This window comes from Phodopus roborovskii, unplaced genomic scaffold (assembly GCF_943737965.1).
Source record: "Phodopus roborovskii unplaced genomic scaffold, PHOROB, whole genome shotgun sequence".
NCBI lineage: Eukaryota > Metazoa > Chordata > Mammalia > Rodentia > Cricetidae > Phodopus > Phodopus roborovskii.
Window position 1 is genome coordinate 18,356,313 of NW_026126460.1, and position 21,545 is coordinate 18,377,857.

The 21,545-nt window shown below is 44.5% G+C and overlaps 1 protein-coding gene across 1 annotated transcript in view; it reads right to left on the minus strand.

Moving 5' to 3' along the window:
- Mreg (melanoregulin) overlaps nucleotides 1–21,545 on the minus strand; it is a 49,820-nt gene that overhangs the window by 799 nt on the left and 27,476 nt on the right. The window contains exons 3-4 of the mRNA XM_051190437.1: nucleotides 2,187–2,277; nucleotides 830–993 (exon numbers count right to left, since the gene is read on the minus strand). Of these exons, the coding sequence (XP_051046394.1) occupies nucleotides 830–993; nucleotides 2,187–2,277 (255 nt within the window). The remainder of the gene's footprint in view (nucleotides 1–829; nucleotides 994–2,186; nucleotides 2,278–21,545) is intronic.

Below are 21,545 nucleotides of genomic sequence, written 5' to 3' on the forward strand. Positions count from 1 at the left end.
CCAGGGGCTATGCAAAAAAACTCTGTCTCAAAACCAAACCAAACAAACAAAATACTCTGAACCTTCTTTAAAAAGGTTGAATTAAAGAAAAAAAAAAAAAAAATCAAGACTCAGAGGCTTATCTTACCCCTTTTCTTCATTACCCAAGAGATGTTCCCACCAATAATCTCTGTGTGTGAGCATATGTATGTGCAGGTGTGCGTGTGCCTGTGTTCAGGTGGGCTGGTGTGTACATGGCAAAGGTCATGTTGTTCCTCAAACACCACCCCATCCTTTGTTGTGCTATTCTTTTCTTGATACACAGTCTCTCACTGGGAGCTGTGGCACATCCGACGGGCTAGGCTGGCCCGGCTGCAAGCCTAAGGCATCCGCCTATTTCTGTGTCCCGGCCCTGGGATTAAAAAGCAGTGCCACCATACCAGGCTCCTAAAGTGGATGCTGGAGATCACACTGGGCTCTTCAAGCACATCATCAACTCAACAGTCTCCCCAGCCCTCCCACCAATCTTTCCGATCTTAGGCTGTACAGATACTTCGGCTCTTTGACCTGATGTTGCAACGTTAACCACACAGCAGAAATCGTCTGGAAAAGTACTCTGGTCGTAGCCTGCGCCTCAACAGCTCCAGGTGGGATGCTGAAATCCTTCTTTCTCTTCAAAGCTTCCCTGATGGCTCTGAAGCCATGGGCCACGGGTGCATTCAGGGGCAGCTCCATTTGCCACTCTGTCCTGGGGGAGCTGGTGAGGTTGGGGGACGCAGGGGTCCCAGGAAATAACAGATATGGTGAAAGTAAAGCAAATTAGGGAAGACGAGGTAAGGCATCCACTTACCACGACCAAGAGATACCTCTCGGAGAGCTCCCAGCTGGCTGGGAAGATGGAGGTCTCTTCAGCCAGTTTCAGCAGCATCTCTTGGGCTTTTCTCGTGTTTTTAGAATCGCTCATGGTGCTGAGTTTGGTCACTGACAGCAAAGAGTCGGCTTCCTTTTGAAAACCTAAGGTGGAAACACACAGCCCTTGTGTGAAGTCTGATGTGCCCACCCTGTGATACTACTGCTGTGATTATTGAGAAGGGATCCAAGTGTGAGTTCTGTACAGTGAAAACTAAAGTCAGAGGCACACCGGGGGCCGCTCCCCAGCTCTGTGTGAGTGGAACGCTCTTTACTCAAAACTATTTTTGCAGAGCAGTGCTGGTGCATGCACCTTCGATACTGGCACTCGGGAAGCAGAGGCAGGTGGATCTCTGAGTTCAAGGCTAGCCTGGGCTACGGACAGCCAGTTCCCCAACTGCTCACTGCACGTGTCTTCTACCCTGTCCTAGAATCCCTACACCTCTCCCCAGGGTGCAGTGGTCACCTCCAGATTGCTACATCTCCAAGCCCTGATTTCCTTCCTCATGGCAGTCTGGTCAACTGGGGGGGGTAGGGGGGAATCATTTTACTGAAGATAGAAAAGACTCAAAGAAGGAAACCTGCTCAGGCTGACTTAACTATAAAGAGGAGACTACTAGCACACAGCAACATTGGGTAAGTTTAGAGAACAGAGTATCCATCCATCTTACCCCACTATCCCCAACTTAGACAGCCAGAGCCGGCAACCTGGTACCCCACCTTTGAAAAGCTTTAATGTTATTTCAGAGTAGAATGATCAAGGACTTTAAAGGTGATGGTTTAGTTTTGAACACTAAAGCAAGCTTATTCTATGATGTGGGGATACATTTACTCAACCATAGTAGAATTAAGAAAGGCTATTATTATTCTATGTCTACCATAATGCTAAGTGCATTTTCCCAACCTTGTAACTTTTCTTCCTTTTGCTCCTTGTCTTGATAGGTCTTACAAACAATATTTCTTTCAACCTGCCATATTCATAAAGCTATTACTACTTCCTCAGTCACTCCCCATCTAATCCAATCAATAAATAATGACCCATATGACTTCACCACTCTGTGTTATCTCATACTTGGGGACAGGTGAAGTAACATATGGCCAAGTAAAATGAGCTGGTGACAACAGAAATATCAAGGTTTATAGTTGAGAGTATAAAAGCAAAACTGAATAACCAAACAAGGTAAGGCAGTTTAATAGTCTGTGCTGACAGTCTTTCTACAAAAACCATGGTGGAAAAAGTGAAGCGCAATGCGCATGACTAGTTATTTTCACCGGTTCACAGTCTCTTCCCGACTCACCCAAGTCCTCTAAGATTCGCCTCCATCTGTTTCTCACTTCCCTGCGAATCTGCCTCAGGGTGTAGATGTCATAGTTGAGTCTTTGCCACTCCTGTAAAGAGATAAACATCCACTTTTACTTACACCCTCTGGCCTAAACCCTCTATCTAATTTCTGCTGAGTAGCACGTTGCTTAAACACATGGTTCTTCTCTTCACTAATCTTAAACACAATCCTAAAGAAAAGGAGGCATAGATGAGATGGAGTTGACAAGAAAGAACGCCATCAGCTGCCACGGCTGAAGAATATGTCCCCTTCTAGGTGACCCAGTTTCTAAATATGTCACTTAGACTTTCTGATTATCGATTTTCTCCACTGCAGTGACCATACCTGCAAAATGAGGTTAACAATAGTAAAGTTTCCATGTAAGACTACAGTCAAGATTTAAGGTATAAACTATTAGGACAAAGGTTCCCTCAGCAGGTAAAGTGTTTGCCATATAAGTGTGAGGACCCGAGTTCAGATCCCCAGCACCCAATGCCCAGTGAGTGAAGGGGATCTGTCTATAATTCCAGTACTCAAAGACAGAAACATGGGGTTCCCCCAAAGCCAGCTGGACAGTTAGACTAGACAAATTAGTGAGCTCTATGGATAAGGTAAAGAGTGACTGAGGGAGACTGCTCACATCAGCACACACATACACAGACACACACACACATATGCACAACACACAGACACATGCACACGCACATACATGCACACAGACACATACACAAATACATGCACAACACAGATGCATATACCATACACACACATGCACAACACACAGACACATACACCCCCCCCCCCCGATGGGAGATGCCAGCAGCGGCGGGCGGAAAAACCATACTCGTTACACCCCCCCCACACACACACACGGGTATACACACAACACAGAGACATATGCAAAGGAAAAAGGCCAATGCCTGCCTAATAAAATTCATGTATTTGGAGCAATTTATAGATGAAGAAACTAAGGCTCAAATAATTTATATGCTGAATCTAAGATATTCCAGGTAACGGATATTAGAAGTAGTGTTTGAAACTATGTTGTACTTCAAAGTTCATGAAAAAAACAAAGGTAAGAATCTACATCTCAGTTTGATATCATAATGATATGCAGAACTAGGAACCCCATACACCCTGATTCCTTTGTGTTTCTCACACCGTATCTTAGCAACGCTCCCTTGGTAGGGTAGATTTTTCAGGCACACAGGGAACCTTAGAAGGTTTTCACTCTGGAAAGTCCTTTACCAGCCATCAGGTGGCATGGGCATCACATAGATCCTAACACAGAAGCTGGATCTTAGGTCTTCACGGCCCTAAACATTCTCTGAAGGTGCCATTGGAAATTTGTTTTTAAGGAGATCTATCTGTAACGAACAATTGAACACATTTTCCCTTCTTACAAAAGACACAACTGTCCTCACTCACAGAGAACATCATTTTAAATGTTCGATTTAAGACGCAAACTATTTAATATTTTGACTCCTGTAACTGAAAATGTTTCAACGATGCCATTCGTTCCCTACTAAATGCCTTTCAAAACACACTTGCCTTGCAGATTGCCTTTCAACTTGCATGCCTAGTTAAGAAGAGTAAATTTAGCTGCCATTCACACACTTCAAAAACACCATTTTGAAAAAAGGAAAGCTAACAAAAATAAAGGGTGCTTTGCCATGATTGCTTTTTAGATTGTGTCTGAGGACTTGTCACATCATGAGAAGGGAGTGCGCTTTCTGCTACCCTCTTTAAGTCAGGAAGTTGTGGATTTCCTATTCCTTTAAAAAAATTAAAATAATAAGAGCCAAAGGCATGTGCACAAGTGTGTAATGCCTAGGGTCAAAGACGAAGCTGTGTGTGACCTTCAAAGGCAGTGAAGCTAACTAAATGTAGTCTAGAAACTACACATAATCTGGAAAGTACATATAGGCTAGAGGGATGGCTCCGCAGTTAGGAGACCAGCTGCTCTTCCAGAGGACCCAGGTTTGAAGCACAGCGCCACATGGTGGCTCACAACTGAAACTCCAGTTCCAAGGGGCTCTGATGCCCACTTCTGGCCTCTGGGGCACTGCATGTACAGGATGTTAATATACTGCAGACGAAACACTCACACGCCTTTTAGCATCACATTAAAGCATATCTCGCCAACCCCTGCCCCTATACTGAATAAACTGCAAAGGAAAAACTTGAGCCTTTTCAGTGGAGTACTTACAATACTTAAGGGAGCACTCAGTACAACACACCCAGCTGAGCCAGACTGTCTGTCTAGGTTCGGGTCCAGCCCTACTGACAGCCTATCTCACTGCCTAAGCTTCATCTGCAATATGGCTGTAATACTGCCTACACCACAACTGCTTACTGCGAGGCTCGGTTGATTCTATGGCCTTCAAATGGAAAGTCAGTACACTTCCAACACCGGTGTCAGATGGCTCACAATTCCCTGTAACTCCAGTTCCAGGGGAGTCTGATGCCTCTGCCTTCATGGGTTCCTGCACATGTGTACATATACACACAGACATACACTCAGAATTAAAAATAGCAAAAAATAAACCTTTTAAAAAGAAATAATCCCAGACACTCAGGAATATTTCTGTCATGCACTATATGGCTAGAGAACAGTATATATTAGCCTACTTTTGGTGACAGCCAGAAGCAAGTTTTCTATGCTCTTAGCATCAAATGGCAATTTATTTTTCCCAAAGATTGTTTTTATGAGGGATCAGTTTTCACTTTCCTCTGAAATTTCAGTGTCTTCTTGTGAAAAATACATAGATAGACCCAAGTTCAGTTCCCAGCATCCAGGCTGGATGGCTCCAAGGATACAATGCCCTCTTCTGGTCTCCACAGGTACTGCACAGTGTAATTTTAAAAGGCAATGATTAGGAGCCCAGATATCCATGAGCAGCTTCACAAGGATCCAGAACCTTCACTTATGCAACAAACCACTAGGTGGCTTCATTAACTTGTGACTGGAGGTCTACTAATTTGTCATGTGTGGTGCTGATACCCTGACATTCTTTCCATGTATAGACAAAAGCGAAGACACTGAAATTCATGGATTTGTATAAAATTCAGTGTTGATGTTTAGCAATAGAAAAATAACTGGATCATCCAGGCGCCAGACTTTCTTCTTCTATAGTCCATTATTTGTTATTTTACAACTTCCCTCCCAACCTCCGCAGTGGAAATACTACTACAATTCATATGAGGCTGTGAATGGTCCTTAAATACAAGGTTTAACGACTGTGACTGACCCAAAATGGACATCCGTGATTGGTGGTGAACTGTTGCTGGCAACTTCACAGCCAGACTAGCCCCTGTCTCAGGCAGCAGCCACCTGCTGGGGCTAGCTTGATTCCAGCTTGACAGGTAAAGATCCTACACCATCCAGTGCCAAGCAGGGACTTGGTACCACCTAGACCCAAGTGCCAGGAATATCCCAGGCCACAGTGGCTTGCAGAAGCTGGAGTGAGGCAGAGCTTAGTGTGGCTGCCTGTGATGCACGGGAAACAGTGTGTCCAGGCCTGAATCCTGCTGATTCCAACAGAGAGCTCACCTGCCCTCCAGGGTTCCATCCTCAGTGACAAAGGATGCTGTGCTCCAGTGATCCCAGCTGCCCAAGATCAGCCCACTTGGCGCACGCGCCACACACACAAATGCCTGGCAGTGGCTACTGACCACTGAAGGAGCATTTGAAGAGGAAAGTTCCAGGGTAATCAGGACAGAATGAAGGCATGAAGGCAAGAGGAAGAAGAAAGCCAACACGAAAGAGCTTTAAAAAACAAAAGGTCTGAGGAGATGGCTCGGTGGTTAAGAGCACTTGTTGTTCTTGCAGAGGACCTGGGTTTGGTTCTCAGAGCCCACATGACAGCTAGCATCTGAAACTCCAATTCCAGTGGGTCTGATGTCCTCTTCTGGCCTTTGAGGGCACTGCACACATGTGGTACACAGATGGAAGCAAAACACACATATAAAAATAAACAAATCTTTGGGGGGGGGATGTGTATAAAAAAAAAAAAAAAAAGACTAAGAGGACCAGAGACGACAACCCATGTAGGCCCTGGTCGCAACAGTTCCGGAGAGCTGTCATGTTTTCAGAGCCAAGAGTCTCAATCCCCAGGCTGAGCTGTAGCTGGTGACTGCCAAGGGTCCAGAATCTGATAACTGCGACCAGGACAGTAGCATTAGAGGCTGTCACCTGTGCTTCCTCTGCCTGCCCATAACTCTTCCTACTGCTGCCAGACACTGCGAAAATAAAGACCACTGGAGACTCACTTCTTACCTACTCACTATCTACTCATGAGCAAAAGGACCCTCACCAGATAAATGGCGACATGCCGTAGGGTCCCAGCCTCCACAATTGTAAATAACCTGCATATAAGATTAATGGGATCAAGCTGGATAGATGGCTCACAACCTTCTACAATGAGATCTGGTGCCCTCTTCTGGTGTGCAGGCATACATGCAGGCAGAACATTGTATACATAGCAAATGTTTTTTAAAAAGAAGATGAATGGGATAAAACTTTCACACAGCCATTCATGCACACATAAGATTATCTTTTTGAACATAATAGTACCTGGAAGTTTTGTGCAAAGAAATCAAAAACCAGTAGAAGCCTGAGTAGAACTGAACTGAAATTTGGATTTACTAAAATGAGCTGGAGAAGAGACTGAATTCCCTTTAAATACAGGACTCCAAGTAACAGCAAAAAGTGGAAGAGGTGAGGAACAATGGTATACAAAACCTCCGATGACTTCTCTTCATAACTGAAAAGACCTACTCCTTCATGTCAGAAATGAGGGGGTTCTTGATATACTTCTGTATCTTACATTTTAATTTTTTTAAGTGTCAAACAACTAAAAAATAACAATTCAAGATCAGCTAAATAACCTTCACAAGAGAATTTTGTTCCATTAAGCACCAAACATCAAGTTTTATTTTATTAGCTTATGTTTATTTTCCCATAATTTCCAAAACACTACAGTCATTGTGCTCTTAAATATTAAGAGTGAGTGGATTAGCAAAGATCTGGCAAAAAGAATAATGTGGAATTGATTCCACAAAACACTTGGGAACCAAGTCAAATTGGAAATCTGTGACTGAAATGAACACCTGGAGATTTATTGCTAAATTCCTTTGGGTTTTCTCCTCTTCAGTTGTTGGCCAAATCAGATTAGAACTAACTGATATGAAGGCTGAAGCAACAACATGGAAAAGAGAGAAAAAAATAGAATCTTCCAGTCAGTTTTGAGTGCCAAGAGCTGGCTGTGAACATGAACACTGATTTAAGTTCCTTAGACCATGTGGTAGTTTGGATGAAAATGACCCCCATAGGCTCAATGGGAGTGGCATTATTGGAGGTGTGGCCTTGTTAGATTAGAAGAAACGAGGTCCTGGATTCTCAAGCCACACCCAGTGTCACTCTCTTCCTACTCACTGTGGATCAAGATGTAGAATTCTCAGCTACCTCTCCAGCATCTTGTCGTGCGAGTGCTGCCGAGCATCCTGCCATGACGACAATGGACTAAACCTCTGAACTGTAAGCCAGCCCCAATTAACTGTTTTCCTTTACAGGAGTTTCCGTGGTCATGGTATCTCTTCACAGCAATAGAAACCTTAAGACAGACCATTTCTCCTGCACAAAATCAAAGCACTATATTCTCCAGGGCTGGAAAGTTTTACTTAGCAGTTAAGAGTACATTTTGTTCTTGCAGAGGACCCAGGTCTGGATCCTACCGTGCATATGGATGGCTCACAACCATCTGTAAAATTCCAGCTCCAAGTAGTCTGATGATCTCTTCTGACCTCTGTGGGACCAGGTATGCACACAGTGCACAAACCATGCATGCCGACAGAACACTCACACGTAAAAATAAGATAAATTTTTAAAAAGTTGTAAACACTGTATTCTAGCCAGCAACTAACCAGCCAATAAGATAAATTTTGAAAAGTTGTAAACACTGATTCTAACCAGCAACTAACCAGCCAAGACCACATGGAAATACTTAATTAATAGAAATGGGTTAATAATTAAGAGAGAGCTAGTCAGTAAGAAACCTGAGCCATCGGCCAAACAGTTTATAATTAATATAAGCCTCTGTGTGTTTATTTGGGCTAAACAGCTGTGCGACCGGGCAGAACAGAACCTCCGTCTACATATGGGCTAGCTAGATGACTCAGTGGGTAGAGGGATCTTGTGGCCAAACTTAACAAACTGAATTTCATTCCCAGGACTCACATGGTGGAGGAAGAGAGCCAGCTCTCACCAACTGTCCTCTGAGCTTCACATGCACACTGGCGGCAGGAGTGTGTGTGCATATATATGCTCAATAAATAAATGTAAAAAAAAAAAGTGTATTATATAATCTTTCCAATTTTGAATAAGAAAGATTTATATAATTAGGTATTTTGACTCACCTGTATTTGAGAAGCAATGAATTCGGTGAAGATGAAACAAAGCCAAATAATTCATTAACTCTTCCAATCTGTGCCTGATCAGGTGTTTGAGATTTGAAGGCTACTATCCAGACCTGTCTCTTTCAGAACTAAAACTACCAAGGACACACTGTGTGACAGGCTCTGAACTGCCCTCTGCATTCAGCATCATGTTTATAAGAAAAGCCAAGAGGAGTTGTTGCAGAAACATGCTAGAGGAGACTCTATGAGGTAAACAACTCAGCTGATTAAGTAGGAAAGCTTAACTTCAGTCCAAGACTATTTCCCTCCTAGATCCCCTTTTCTCAAAGAGTTGCCACTCAACCAGACCCAAATTTAGTCCATGGTATTGCTCCTCCATCACCAATGTAGTATGGAAATAAGAATTCAAAGAAATACAAGGTAAAACTTTCCAAAAATGGTATCTGGTCTGGTCACCTAGGACAGAAAGCAGAAATGCAGCCCTCCTCTACTCTGAGGGGTGGAAATCTGGGGAGGGCAAAGTGGGGGCAGACTGGGAGAAGGGAGGAAAGGGAAGCTGTAGTCGGGATGTAATATGCACGAGAAGAATTAAAAATAATATTAATAAGCCTAGTGGTGGTGGCACACTTAAGTTCCAGCACTCGGGAGGCAGAGGCAGGTGGATCTCTGAGTTCAAGGGCAGCCTGGTCTACAGGTTCCAAAGCAATACGAAAAACAACAACGATGAAGACGAAGAAGGAAGAAGAAGAAGAAAGAAGGAAGGAGGAGGAGAAAAGAAAGGCGGCCCTCCTGTATTCTCGGGGAAGGATACCTGGGGCAGGGGAGGGAGAGGGATAGAGAAGACGGGGAGAGAAGGGAAGGAAAATGCAATATATTTGAGAAGAATAAAAAATATATAAAAAAAATAATAAGGCCAGGTGTGGTGGGCACGCCTTTAATCCCAGCACTGGAGAGGCAAAGGAAGGCATATCTTTGTGAGTTCGAGGCCATCCTGATATACAAAGTGAGTTCCAGGACAACCAAAGCTGTTATACAGAGAAACTCTACCTCAAAGAACTATAAATAAATAAATCAATAAGAATATATAAGGAAGAAGGGCTGCCCTCCTCTATTCTCTAGTTGCCCATTATTATCCAGCAGCAGAATGAAGGTCAATGCAGCCAGATCTCATGCAACCTGGTCTGAGGGACAGACTGGAGAGACTTGGCCGGGAAGGAGGGTGACAGACAGTCAATTATGCAAAGGGAGATCAGAGTTTCCTCTAAACACCCCTGGACTAGACAGTTTCAAGGCCACCTGAGCAGACGGGGCATTATCTGTCAGCACTCTCAAAGCATGCCTTCTCTGCCCATCAGACACAGTGTGCAAGTGAGAAAGGTCAGATCATATTTCACTGTTCCTAGACAGCTGGTCCACTCATAGCCTCTGCCTCACCCCGAATGGGCCAGGCTCGAATGACAGAACAGAGAAATCCAGGACATCAAAGGATACATATCAGCCTAGATGAACCTTTGGCGAGGGGGAAGCAATTCAGTACAAGAGGGGTCGGTGTCCAGGAGCCTGGCACTTAGGCCTGTGGGGCTCCAGGACTTGTTTGTCTCCCCAACAGCCCTCAACATTAGCTCTAGGTCTTCAACCAGAGGATGGCATTGCTATGGGACACTCAGTTTGAGAAAGGAGGGTCCAGTTACCGGTAAGTAACCAGAGCTGATGGAGAAATGAGCCTCTGGAGCTGTGTAGGTCACCAGCCCCCTCCCCTTCAGTGACAGCTTCGGACACTGGAACTTCACCTGGGGAAGCTGGGGGACAAGCCTTCCAGCTTTGCTTGCAGTTGTTCAGTTTCAGCTGTGGAAGTTGTGTGGCTAAGGGATACATCCCCATGTGCCATGCTACAGTTAACACCTCTCCATTGGGTCACGATGCCTGCGTTTGATTTTTAGGAATTTATGAGCTGATGCCTCTGACCCTTCACTCAGGGCTTTTACAAGTGTTTGATAGGTGACCTGTCAGAGTCGGAGGACCAAATCCACACCCAAAGCATACTGATGCCAACATTTTCTGAAAGGGAAGAGCCACAAAATTTGATTATTCATATACAGAACACCATTTTTTTCCAATTTCCTTATCTCTAGTCACCCTCTGCCACACCCCACAGACCACCCAGCTCTGCCACCATAAATACTCCTAAACTATATCTTTGAACAGAAATATCTGAGGCCTGATCTCATGACTCCACACATCTGGCTTTCTCATGAGTAAACTCTTCCTATTTTGAAAAACTCATTATTTTGATGGGTTTGGTGGTGCCTGCCTTTAAGCCCAGTGCTTGGGAGGCAGAGGCAGGTGGATCTCTGTGAGTTCGAGGCCAGCCTGCTCAACAGAGCACATTATAGGACAACCCGGACTACAAAGAGAAACCTTATCTAGAAAAACAGAGAGAAAGGAGGGAGGGAAGGAGGGAGGGAGGTAGGGAGGGAGGGAGGGAGGGAGGGAGGGAGGCAGGCAGGCTGACTCATCATCTTAATCAAGTATATTGGTGAATGTCTATAATCCCAGCACGAAAAGGAAGAGGCAGCATTGTTGCCTCTATGTATGAGGTCAGCCTGGTCTACACAGTGAATTTCTGATACCGAGACTAATTGCATGAGCCTATCTAAAAAAACAGACACACAAAACCCTCATTATTTCAGTGACTGGTATGCTATGTGGCAGGCAAAATGGACCTAGTTCAGTAACACTTGGGTCCTGCTTACTTATCTTCCAGAACTATCTCCTTGAGAGAGATGGTCGAGTGGGTGTTTGCCACTGAGCCTGATGATGAGGTCAATCCCCAGAATGCACATGGTAGAAGGGACAGAAGCAACTCATGGAAGTTGTCCTCTGATCTCCATGCTGGTATGAACTATGGCATGTATAGACCCCCCCACACACACACACACACCAACAAATAAATATATAAATAATTTATAAACAAAAAGAATGGTCAGTCCCCTTGCCAAGGGAAACTTGGGAGAACACAGCTATTTCCTCCAGGTTGGATATGACTACTGCCACCACCTTGCAGCTGAGGACCTATGATGACCTACATGACATCAGGCCTGTGACCATTCCTCCTGGAGGGAGGGGCTGGGCTCATGAGTCTCACAAGACTCATCAGGCTCTTCCCTCTGAGATTCCAACTGAAACTATGTCAGAAGAAAACAATGGACAAGGGTGTGATTTCCTAGTGGTGAGCCTGCCTAAGTCACCCATCTCCTGTAATTAACCCCAATAAACTCCAATAGCCTGGACTTGAACAGAATCCCTTCACTGGTCCATCAGTGCCCTCTCTATCTAGGGTGAATAAACAAACATTTATTTATATCTCCCCAGGAACAGTCACACAACACCGAAGGCCTTCAGGTTTAGCAAGCTGCTATACCACCAGGCCCCGAGGTCCACCCAAAATGATCTCACTCTTCAAAGATGAATAGACAAAAACTTTGGAGCAGACTGTATATGTGCCATTCAGAGGCTCAAGTGACAAACATCACTCTTGGGTTACTGCTTTGGAACACCTTGGAATGACACATCCTGCCCGAGTCACTCACTCAGTCCCACTGACTACTGCAGTGTATCCGTCTGCTTCCACCTACAAAGGGTCAAAGGTAAATGCTGAGCAGGGCTTTCCCCCCTGCCCTTGTTTATTTTTACTCCATGCATCTCCTCTGGAAAGAGTGCATTGTGGTTCCAGGCCTCTGACCTAATTCCTTATCTGGTTTTAATCAGATTAAGGCAAAGGATAGCTCATAGCTCTTACCACCCCCAATTACTCCATGGAAGCTATGGGAAGGGATCACTAAGCAGTACAAGGCTAGCTCATTTTGTCTAATAGGTGGGGTCTCAGGCCTCACGGGGCTTCAGAATTACAACTCAGAAAGTGATTTAGCTAATTTAGCTAATGCTGCTAGGGGAAGCCGTGTTTTCCATGAGTCACGAGTACTCCTAAGCAACTACTTGGAACCAACTCAGAGTTCTGGGATTCCAGTTGCTGCACAGAGAAATGGCAATCTGCTGCTTGTCACTGAAGGAAAAGGATAGCAAGACTAAATTCCAGTTCACAGCGAGGAAAGCAAGACTTACACTTCACACAGCCTTAACAATATACCATGAGGGGCTGGAGAGATGGCTCAGCAGTTAAGAGCACTGGCTGCTCTTGCAGAGAACCCAGGGTTCAATTTCCAGCACCCACATGGCAACAACTGTCTCCAACTCCAGTTCCAGGGGATCTGACACCCTCACACCAGGCAGGCAAGACACCAATGCACAGGAAATAAAAATAAAAAATCTTAAAAAATAAAATAAAAGGGTACATTACAAAAAAAAAAAAAAAAAAAAAAAAAAGGAGAGAAGAATGTACCATTATATAAAGCCTGCTCATCAAAGACCTCAGCCAAGTTTAAATCTATGGATGGACTGTGGGAGGCTTACATTATACTTGGTGCTACAATTCAGGGTAAAGTATAATAGAGGATATATTCAAACTGTATGTTTTGTGTTGACAGATGTCAGTGTCTAAAGATGCTCTAGCCCTTCACATAAAATTGTTTAACATATGACCTTGGGTACTTGGGGCTTCCTCTTACAAAGACTGAAGAAGGCTGTGATACTAGGAGCCCTGAGGTAAAATAACCACTTAAGCAGCAACAGACAGTCCTGGTTTCACCTGGAAATTCTCTGGCTAAAAAGTCTGTTGATCATTACTGCAGTGGTTCCTGGCACAAATAGGTGTGGTCTCCTTATCAACCCAATTAGGAAGACCTGTTAATCCTGGAGATATAGCCCAGTCTAGTTCAGGAGACCTTTGCCTTGTCAGTCAGCTGCCTTCCTCCTTATCAAAATGGTGGGTTCTCACTAACGCAAACAAAACCCTTAGGACAATTCCTGTGGATTTAAGATCCCAGAATTACGAGGGACAAAGACGGTATCACAGTAATCTAAAATGGAGTGCATATTATATTCTTTCCCTTCCCCCTACCCACCCAATCTCATCTTCTCTCTTCCTCAAGAGAAAAAAACAAAATTGAAAACAGACTAACAATCAAAAATAAGACAAAAAAAAAATCGTAACAAATAGCTCAACACATTAAAAAAAAAAAAAAAAATACGTCCAAAGCTGCCTCCCCCCACCCCATAGCTTTAATCTCCACACTTCAGGAAGCAGAGGCAGGTGGATCATTGTGAGTATGAGGCCATCCTGGTCTGCAGAGTGAGCTCCAGGACACCTACGCAGAGAAAAAAAAAATCCATTTTGTATTGACCATCCACTCTCAGGAATGGGCCTCGTCCTAGTGTGTGGTTGATATTCCTAGTGACACTCCACTAGAGAAAACTGATTTTTTCTTTTCCAGCAGGTCCAATTGTAAATAGCTTCTTGGTTGTGGATGAGGCTTTGTTACTTCCCCTTCTCAATACTACAAGTTTTGGTCTGGCTTGAACCTGTGCAGGTCTTGTGCAGTCTGTCATAATCTCTGTGTTTACATGTGTATCAGATGCTGTTTCCTTGAAGTCATCCACCACCTCTGGCTTTTACAATGAAAATTAGTTTTGTTATTTTTTATTATTTTTTTTATTTTTTTTTTTTTTTAAGGAGAAGGAAAGATGGCTCTGTGGTTAAGAGCATTGATTGTTCTTCCAGAGGACTCAAGTTCAAGTCTCAATACCCACATGGCAGCTCACAACTGTCTGTAGCTCCAGGATCCAACACCCTCGCACAGATATACACACAGGCAAAACATCAATGCATATAATTTTTAAAAAAAATATTGGTCTTTTAATTTGGACTATTATTATATATGGATCATTGTATCATGGGTTTATTCAAAGGGGGAATGAAAAGAATCCCAAGATTCTCAATTTCGAAATTCCCTCCAAATTATCATTATCGGCATGCTTTAAAAGTCTCTCGTCAAGGGGCCATGTTTGTACCCTTTTCATATGAAAATTAAATCACATGATCATTCAGGCAAGTCTGCCCTGCACCAAACAAAACACCAAGCCTAAGCGAACTCAAGTAGAGCTCAGCTAGCACTTCTTATGGCAGAGCCAGAAACCAAGTACCTTAACTCTCAGTCACAGCAACTCAACTCTGTCAGCCTACTAAAAGCAGCCACAGAGCGTATGTAAACAAACAGGAGGGACTGTGTTTCAATAAAACTTGTCTTGCAAAAACAGCTGGCAAACTGGAAGGGAATTACAGCTTGCAATACTCAAAGCTACTGTTTACTCTAAGATGCCCCAAGACGCCCCCAACTGGGTGGACCAGATGGCTCAGCAAATAAAAGCACTTCCAAACCCGATGACCTGTGTTCAATCCTCAGATCCCACAATGGAAGGAGATATCACACACACACACACACACACACACACACACACATACACACCTATTAAAAAGTAGTAAGTTAATTTTTCCACCAAAACATAACCTCTCTTCCCTAAGACTTTAATATAGCATCCTTTGCAGCTATCAGATCTGAATTTTTTTTTTTTTTTAATTTTTAGATGTGTTGCTGTTTTGTTTGCATTGTATCTGTGTGACCGTAAAGGATCCCCTGGAACTGAAGTTACAGGCAGTTGTGAGTGCCATGTGAGTGCTGGGAATTGAACCCAAGTCCTTTGGAAGAGCAGCCTGTGCTCTTAACCACTGAACCATCTCTCCAGTCCCCAGATGTGAATTGTAAAGGGACATTTAATGGCTCAACATCAGTGTTTTTAGAATTGTGTGGGACAGTTCCCACGATGGTCTCTAGGGAGCTGCCTAACATGGGGAAATCTAGGCTGTGACCCCGTTTCAAACAAAGTTGTCATTTTATCAGTTTTGTGGTAGGTTTTATTTTGGGGTGAAGATCTGCAGAGATAATAGCCAAAAAAAAAAAAAAAAAAAGCCTGGAAACCACAAACATATGGCTGTTGACCACAATCTCAATCACAGACAGCGTAAAAGATATTTTAAGGGTGAAGAATAGTGAAGAAAGTGACTCTTTCTTGAGAAACTCACACCCGCCCATGTACATAGAAGCCCACACCCATACTCTAGGGTACATTCTACTACATCTGTGTGCCTCTTTCTCTTAACGTTCATGCTTAACAGTATATTAAAATATCTTTATATTTTTTTAAAAACTGATTTTAACCTTTCTTTAAGATTTATCATGTATACAGTGCTCTGTCTTCATGTATGCCTGCATACCAGAAGAGGATACCAGATCTCACTACAGTTGTGAGGCCACCATGTGGTTGCTGGGAATTGAACTCAGGACCCTTGGAAGAACAGTCAATGCTCTTAACCTCTGAGTCATCTCTCCAGCCCTACCTTTATATTTTTATTAAACCCCAACTCAAAAGAAAAAAATATCTATGATGCATCTGAGATTTTTCTCCCTCTTACAAGCTGACATTCTGCTCTCAGTTTCATGGGTGATAATAAAATAAAAAATATATAAGGTTCCTATATCCATCTTTTTAAATTTTTTTTTAGAATTATTTATTATATATACAGTATCTGCCTGCATATATACCTGCATGGTAAAAGAGGGCATCAGCTCTCATTATAGATGGTTGTGAACCACCATAGGATAGCTGGGAATTGAACGCATGGCCTCTGGAAGAGCAACCACCAGTACTCTTAACCTCTGAGCCATCTCTCCAGCCCCATGTATCCATCTTTTAAACGTATTTCTTTTTCATTATATGAGAATATGTGTGCATGTGCCTGTGTGTGCATGCTCTATGTGAGTGCAGGAGCCGGAGGAAATCAAAAGAGAGCATCAGATACCCTGGAACTGGAGTTACAGGCAATTGAAAGCCATCATGTAGGTGCTGGGAACTGAACCAGGGTCCTCTACAGACCTATATGGATTCTGAATGCAGTCCATCTCTCCAACCCCATATCAGTATGCTTATGCCATCTCGATAAGTCTCAATATCTATACAGTGTCATAAAAAAGGAACAAGACACCTGAACATGCAGTGATTTGCTTTAGAGCAGCAGATCTCTCAATCTTTAGGCCTTTGGGGGTCAAACAACCCTTTCACAGGGGTCTCCTAAGACCATCAGAAAACACAGGTATTTACATTACAATTCATAGCAGTAGCAAAATTTCAGTTATGAAGTAGCAATGAAAATAATTTTATGGTTGGGGGTCACCATAACATGAGGAACTGTATTAAAGGTGGCAGCATTAGGAAGGTTGAGCACCGATACTTTAGGGGAAAGAAGCCCCTAAGTTAGGGGGCTCACTTTTCTTTACAATGAGCACTAAGCCTTGTAGGACGCAAGAGGAGTACGAGGCCTGGACCTCTCTCCGGTAAGATAAGAAAGACCATGTGGAAACCACTTAGATTAATAGAAATGGGTTAATATTTAAGACAGAGCTAGCCAATAAGAAATGCTAGTAACAGGCCAACAGCTTTATATCTAATACAGGGCTCTGTGTGTTATTTGGGGCTGACTCAGCTGTGGGACCAGACTGGCAGGGAAAGTGAAATATCCACCCTGCCCCCACCTGTTGTACTGACCACGCCCATTGGGGGGCGTGGGGACAGGTGCCAATGTGGTGGATATCTCACTAGGAAGCCTGGCTGCCTTTTGTTCCAAGGGAGAGCCTACCTCCGCCTCTCAAAGCTGTGGGTTACATAAACATCCTAGAAAACACAGTCCAGAATCCAAGAAAACAAAGACAGTGCTTCTGCCTATGGGATGGCTAAGAGACTGGAGTCACAAGCAGGGATGGACAAGGCTAAGCTTTCTCATGACTCACAAGGAATGTGAGGTCCCCAGATCCAGTGCATCTCGAATTAGTCAGAGAGAATAAATATTTGCAAAGGACAAGATTAAAAATCCCCCCATACCCCCAATCTCCTCCCCCCCCCTCCCCCTCCCCCTCCCCCTCCCTACTGCTCCTCTGCTGTAACCACACAGGCCAGCCTTCCCTTCCTAGCACTCATCCCAATGCCTTGGATCCTCTGGACAGGCTGCTCCCTCAGCCAGGATGGCCCTGTACAAAGGTCCACTCCCCAGCCCACAGTCACTCTCTACCCCTTACATGTCTTGACTTCAAAGTGATTGTCACGATCTGACACTGTGCTTACCCTTAGCAGAGTATAAGATCGCCAAACGCAGAGCCTGTATTTACTGCTGTGTCTGTGTCTTATGTTGTAAGTTATGTTGTACTGGTATGCTCTCCGTCATGGGTTGAATTGTGCCTCGTTTGAAGATAATGCCTTTGCAGAAGTAATTACATAGGAACAAGGGTCATACGGGCGTCCTATTCCAATGAGACTTCCTTCACATAAGTGAAGGAAGTAGGGACACAGATGAACACAGAGGAAGGTGATGTGAGGACACAAGACAGGATGACACATAACATGTCTAGGAGAGGCGCCTGGGACAAATCCTCTCTGGGAGCCCTCAGGATAAAAAGCCTTTGATCTCAGACTTGGGGCCTGGAGTTTGGCTATGTGGTGCTGGCCCAACTCTTTAATTCCAGCACTCAGGAGGCAGAGGCAGGTGGATCTCTATGTAGCCAGCCTGGTCTACAGAGCTAGTTCCAGGACAGCCAGGGCTACACAAAGAAATCCTGTCTCAAAAAAACAAAACACACCCAGTTCATGGAACTTTGTACAGCAACTACAGCAAGCTAATATACCCACTGAAATAACAAAGTGTCTCAAATACATCTGTGAAGTATGCGCTTCCTACTTTAAAACCAGGCCCCTACAGCAAACGTTTCTTACTGGGCATCACAGCCTTCAATGCAGAACAGCACTGCAAAGATCATGGACTCTGGATCTCAGCCAATTCCCATCTTTACTAGCAAACCATACAGCCTCAGTACCTTCTAGTCATTCATTATAAATTCAAAAGTACTCGCCTTGTAAAGCTCAGCATACAAGCAGAAGCACTCTGTAAGAATCACGTTGCTGTGCTATGGTTTTAAATACGGTTTGTTCAACCGAAAGCGACGCTGAAGTTTAACTCCTTATGTGATAGCCCTGAATGTGATGGGACCTTCAAGAAGCGATTATGTCGTAAGAGCTTGACTCTCGTGAAAGGATTAGTAGAGATGTCAGAGGACTGAATCCATGTATTGGTTATTTTTGCATTACTGTGGTACAAAGCCATGACCAAGGCAATGTACATAAGGAGGGGCTTATGGTTCCATCGTGGTGGGGAGGTATGGCGGCACAAGCATAAAGCTGAAAAGTGAGGGCGGGTTAAGGAAGCCCACGAACGCCCGAATAGAAGAATATCAGATACTCATTTGGGGAGCACTCACACAGAGACAGTAAAGAGCCGCCTCGGTCTTCTGCCCCCAGTGATGTAATCTCTCTCTAGCAAGGCTGGATGGATCATCTAACCCTCCGCAAACAGCACCACCAAATGGGAACCAAGTGTTAAGTCAAGTCCCCAAGGCTGTGGAGGATGTTTTGTTCACACCACTGTGGTGAGTCACCTCAGAGAGGGTTATTATAAAGCGAGGGAGACCCGCGTGTGCTTTCTTCTAAAACTGCCCACTTGCCATTCTGCTATCCGCCATGAGTTGAAGGGGCACAAGGCTCCTATCAGTGCCATGTTCCCAGACTTCCTCCTTTCCGGAGCCATGATAAAATTCTCCCTTCCGCTTATTTCCAAACCTCAGAAAACAGAATGAGACAGTGACTGTTAATTGGCAGGCCATAAGCACAGTGCCAGCTTCCACAACTGTCTAAAAAGCAACAGTATGAAGGGCCACCCACACTTGGAAGGAGGGGTACACTGGGAAGGTGTCGCTCCGAAATGTTTCATTAGGCGCACCTGCTGGTTCCCAGACAGCAGAAGCACCACTTTAAACAGGTAACAGACGCAAGCCGGGGCTGGGATTCAATCACTAAAGTGAGTAGCATATGGGGGGAGGTGAGGGGGGGGGCTGATGAGACAGCAGAGCAGCTAAGGGTGCCTCCTGCTCTTTCCAGGGACCTGAGTTCAGTTCCCAGCACCCACACCAGGACGCTCAGCACTCCCTGTAAGGCTGGTTCCAGGGAATCCCACACTCTCCTAGTGACCAGGTTTTTACCATGTGACAGATGAGAAGCTCACACCCAGGCAGATGGGGGCAGACAAATCAAGGCGAAAATGCCCTGGACCAAAGGGGAACAAAGAAGAAAAGGATGGCTGAACCGAGTGGGGGCTCTGCCCTCTCCCTTCCTGGTGGTTTTATTTGGCTCTGCCCTCCACTCTCTGCAGCTGGAAGAGTCGAAAGAAGTGGGGAGCAGCGGAAACAGAAGAACAAGAACTGCCCTTTGGAAACTAGGGCAGAGGAGTCAGTGGAGTGAGTGGCTCGAAGGGCTGTGTTTCAGCACACCACACAGGTGTCTGGCCAGGGAGAGAGAGGCACCAGTTCTCAAATTCCCTGCATCGCTTAACAGATGGGAAAGGCATTCTGGGCATCCCCAACTGTCCACAGTCTTCCCTTACCACCTAGAGACCTGTCAGACGCTGTCTGTGCCCAGTGCCTTGGCCTCCAATCTCTCTCAGGACTCTGTCTCCATCCCAGGGAATCCCGGACTCCAAGCTTCTGGCAGGGTTCAGAAGGAAGTGACGCTGTTTCAACTTTAATCCAAGGAAATTCCCCAAGCCACGGCATCCTTACCCATGGTGTGTCTGGACGCCCAGTAAGAAAGCATTAAGCAGATCAGGCTCTTCATATCACACACGAATGTGGATGGACTCAGTTTCCTCTCTCAAAGCTGCAATATCCCTATGATGTTGGATATTTTGATAGCATTCTGACACTCCCAAGATGGCCAATAAAGTTTGCTTTGAATCAGAACTAGCTACTAACTCACCAAAATTCATCATAGAGGTTTTGGAGGACTGGGACAGATAGAGAGGTACAGGAAGTAGTAGGGCAGGGCTTGGAGAGAGTTTCAGCCCTTTTGGATCAAGGATGAGAGAGAGGTCACTGATTGCTTCTCTGCAGCTTCTCTGGTTATTCAGGTTCTGACCCCAATATCTGACTCCCAAGTTTTTATTAATAAAGAAGAACTGGATGAACGATTCAGCCCTAAGTCATTTACACTATCCTCTCAGGCTCGGTGAACCATGCTTTGTAATGAGCTAACCAGAGGGCACAGAGAGTAACTCGGCAAACACCCTGCAGGATGCCTGACTAGAGAATTCCTTAAAGTTACGAAGGGGATGGTTTTAAATGCACAGGACACTCTTTTTTCATCCGAACACCAAGTAAGGTGGGACAATCTGCTTGAAAGAGTTCCCTTCAGTCCCCACATATAACCCAGACCTTCCAAACTTCTGCCTGGGCAGTAAAGCAATGAGTTGTGCCTGCACACTGCAGCTCCCCAGCCCCGGTTTAAAAAAAAAAAAAAAAAAAAAGTAGGGAAACTTACCAATCTTATACAGAAAAAGAACATGTGCAGTATAATATGACAAGGAGTATTTTTCTATGTAGGTTTGCAGATGACTCAGCCTGAAGTGAAACACTGGACCCCAACCCAGTCCATAGCCCAAAGTCTTCTTTCTGCTGAGCTGCTTGTATTCTCATTCCTAGAGCTCTTCTGAGGCCCCCAAAGTTTAAGTGATTGCTTGGAAGGGGACCAGAGCAAATCACTAAGAAAGCCACACACCCAAGGGATGATTAGATTCAGCCATAAACCACAAAGCAAGAGACTTGTAGCCATACCTTTTTGCACCCATCTTCAATTTTTCTTCTGGTAAGATCAACTGAATTGATCAAAAAACATAGGGGGGGAGGTAAAAAAAAAAAAAAATGAAGCTGAATCGCATTCAGCTTTACAACTGAAAAAGTAAAATGCAGTGGCTAGAGAAAAGGCTGCCTCCATCACAGCCCTCTGGGATGTCTGGCCAGGTACTTGAGCCAT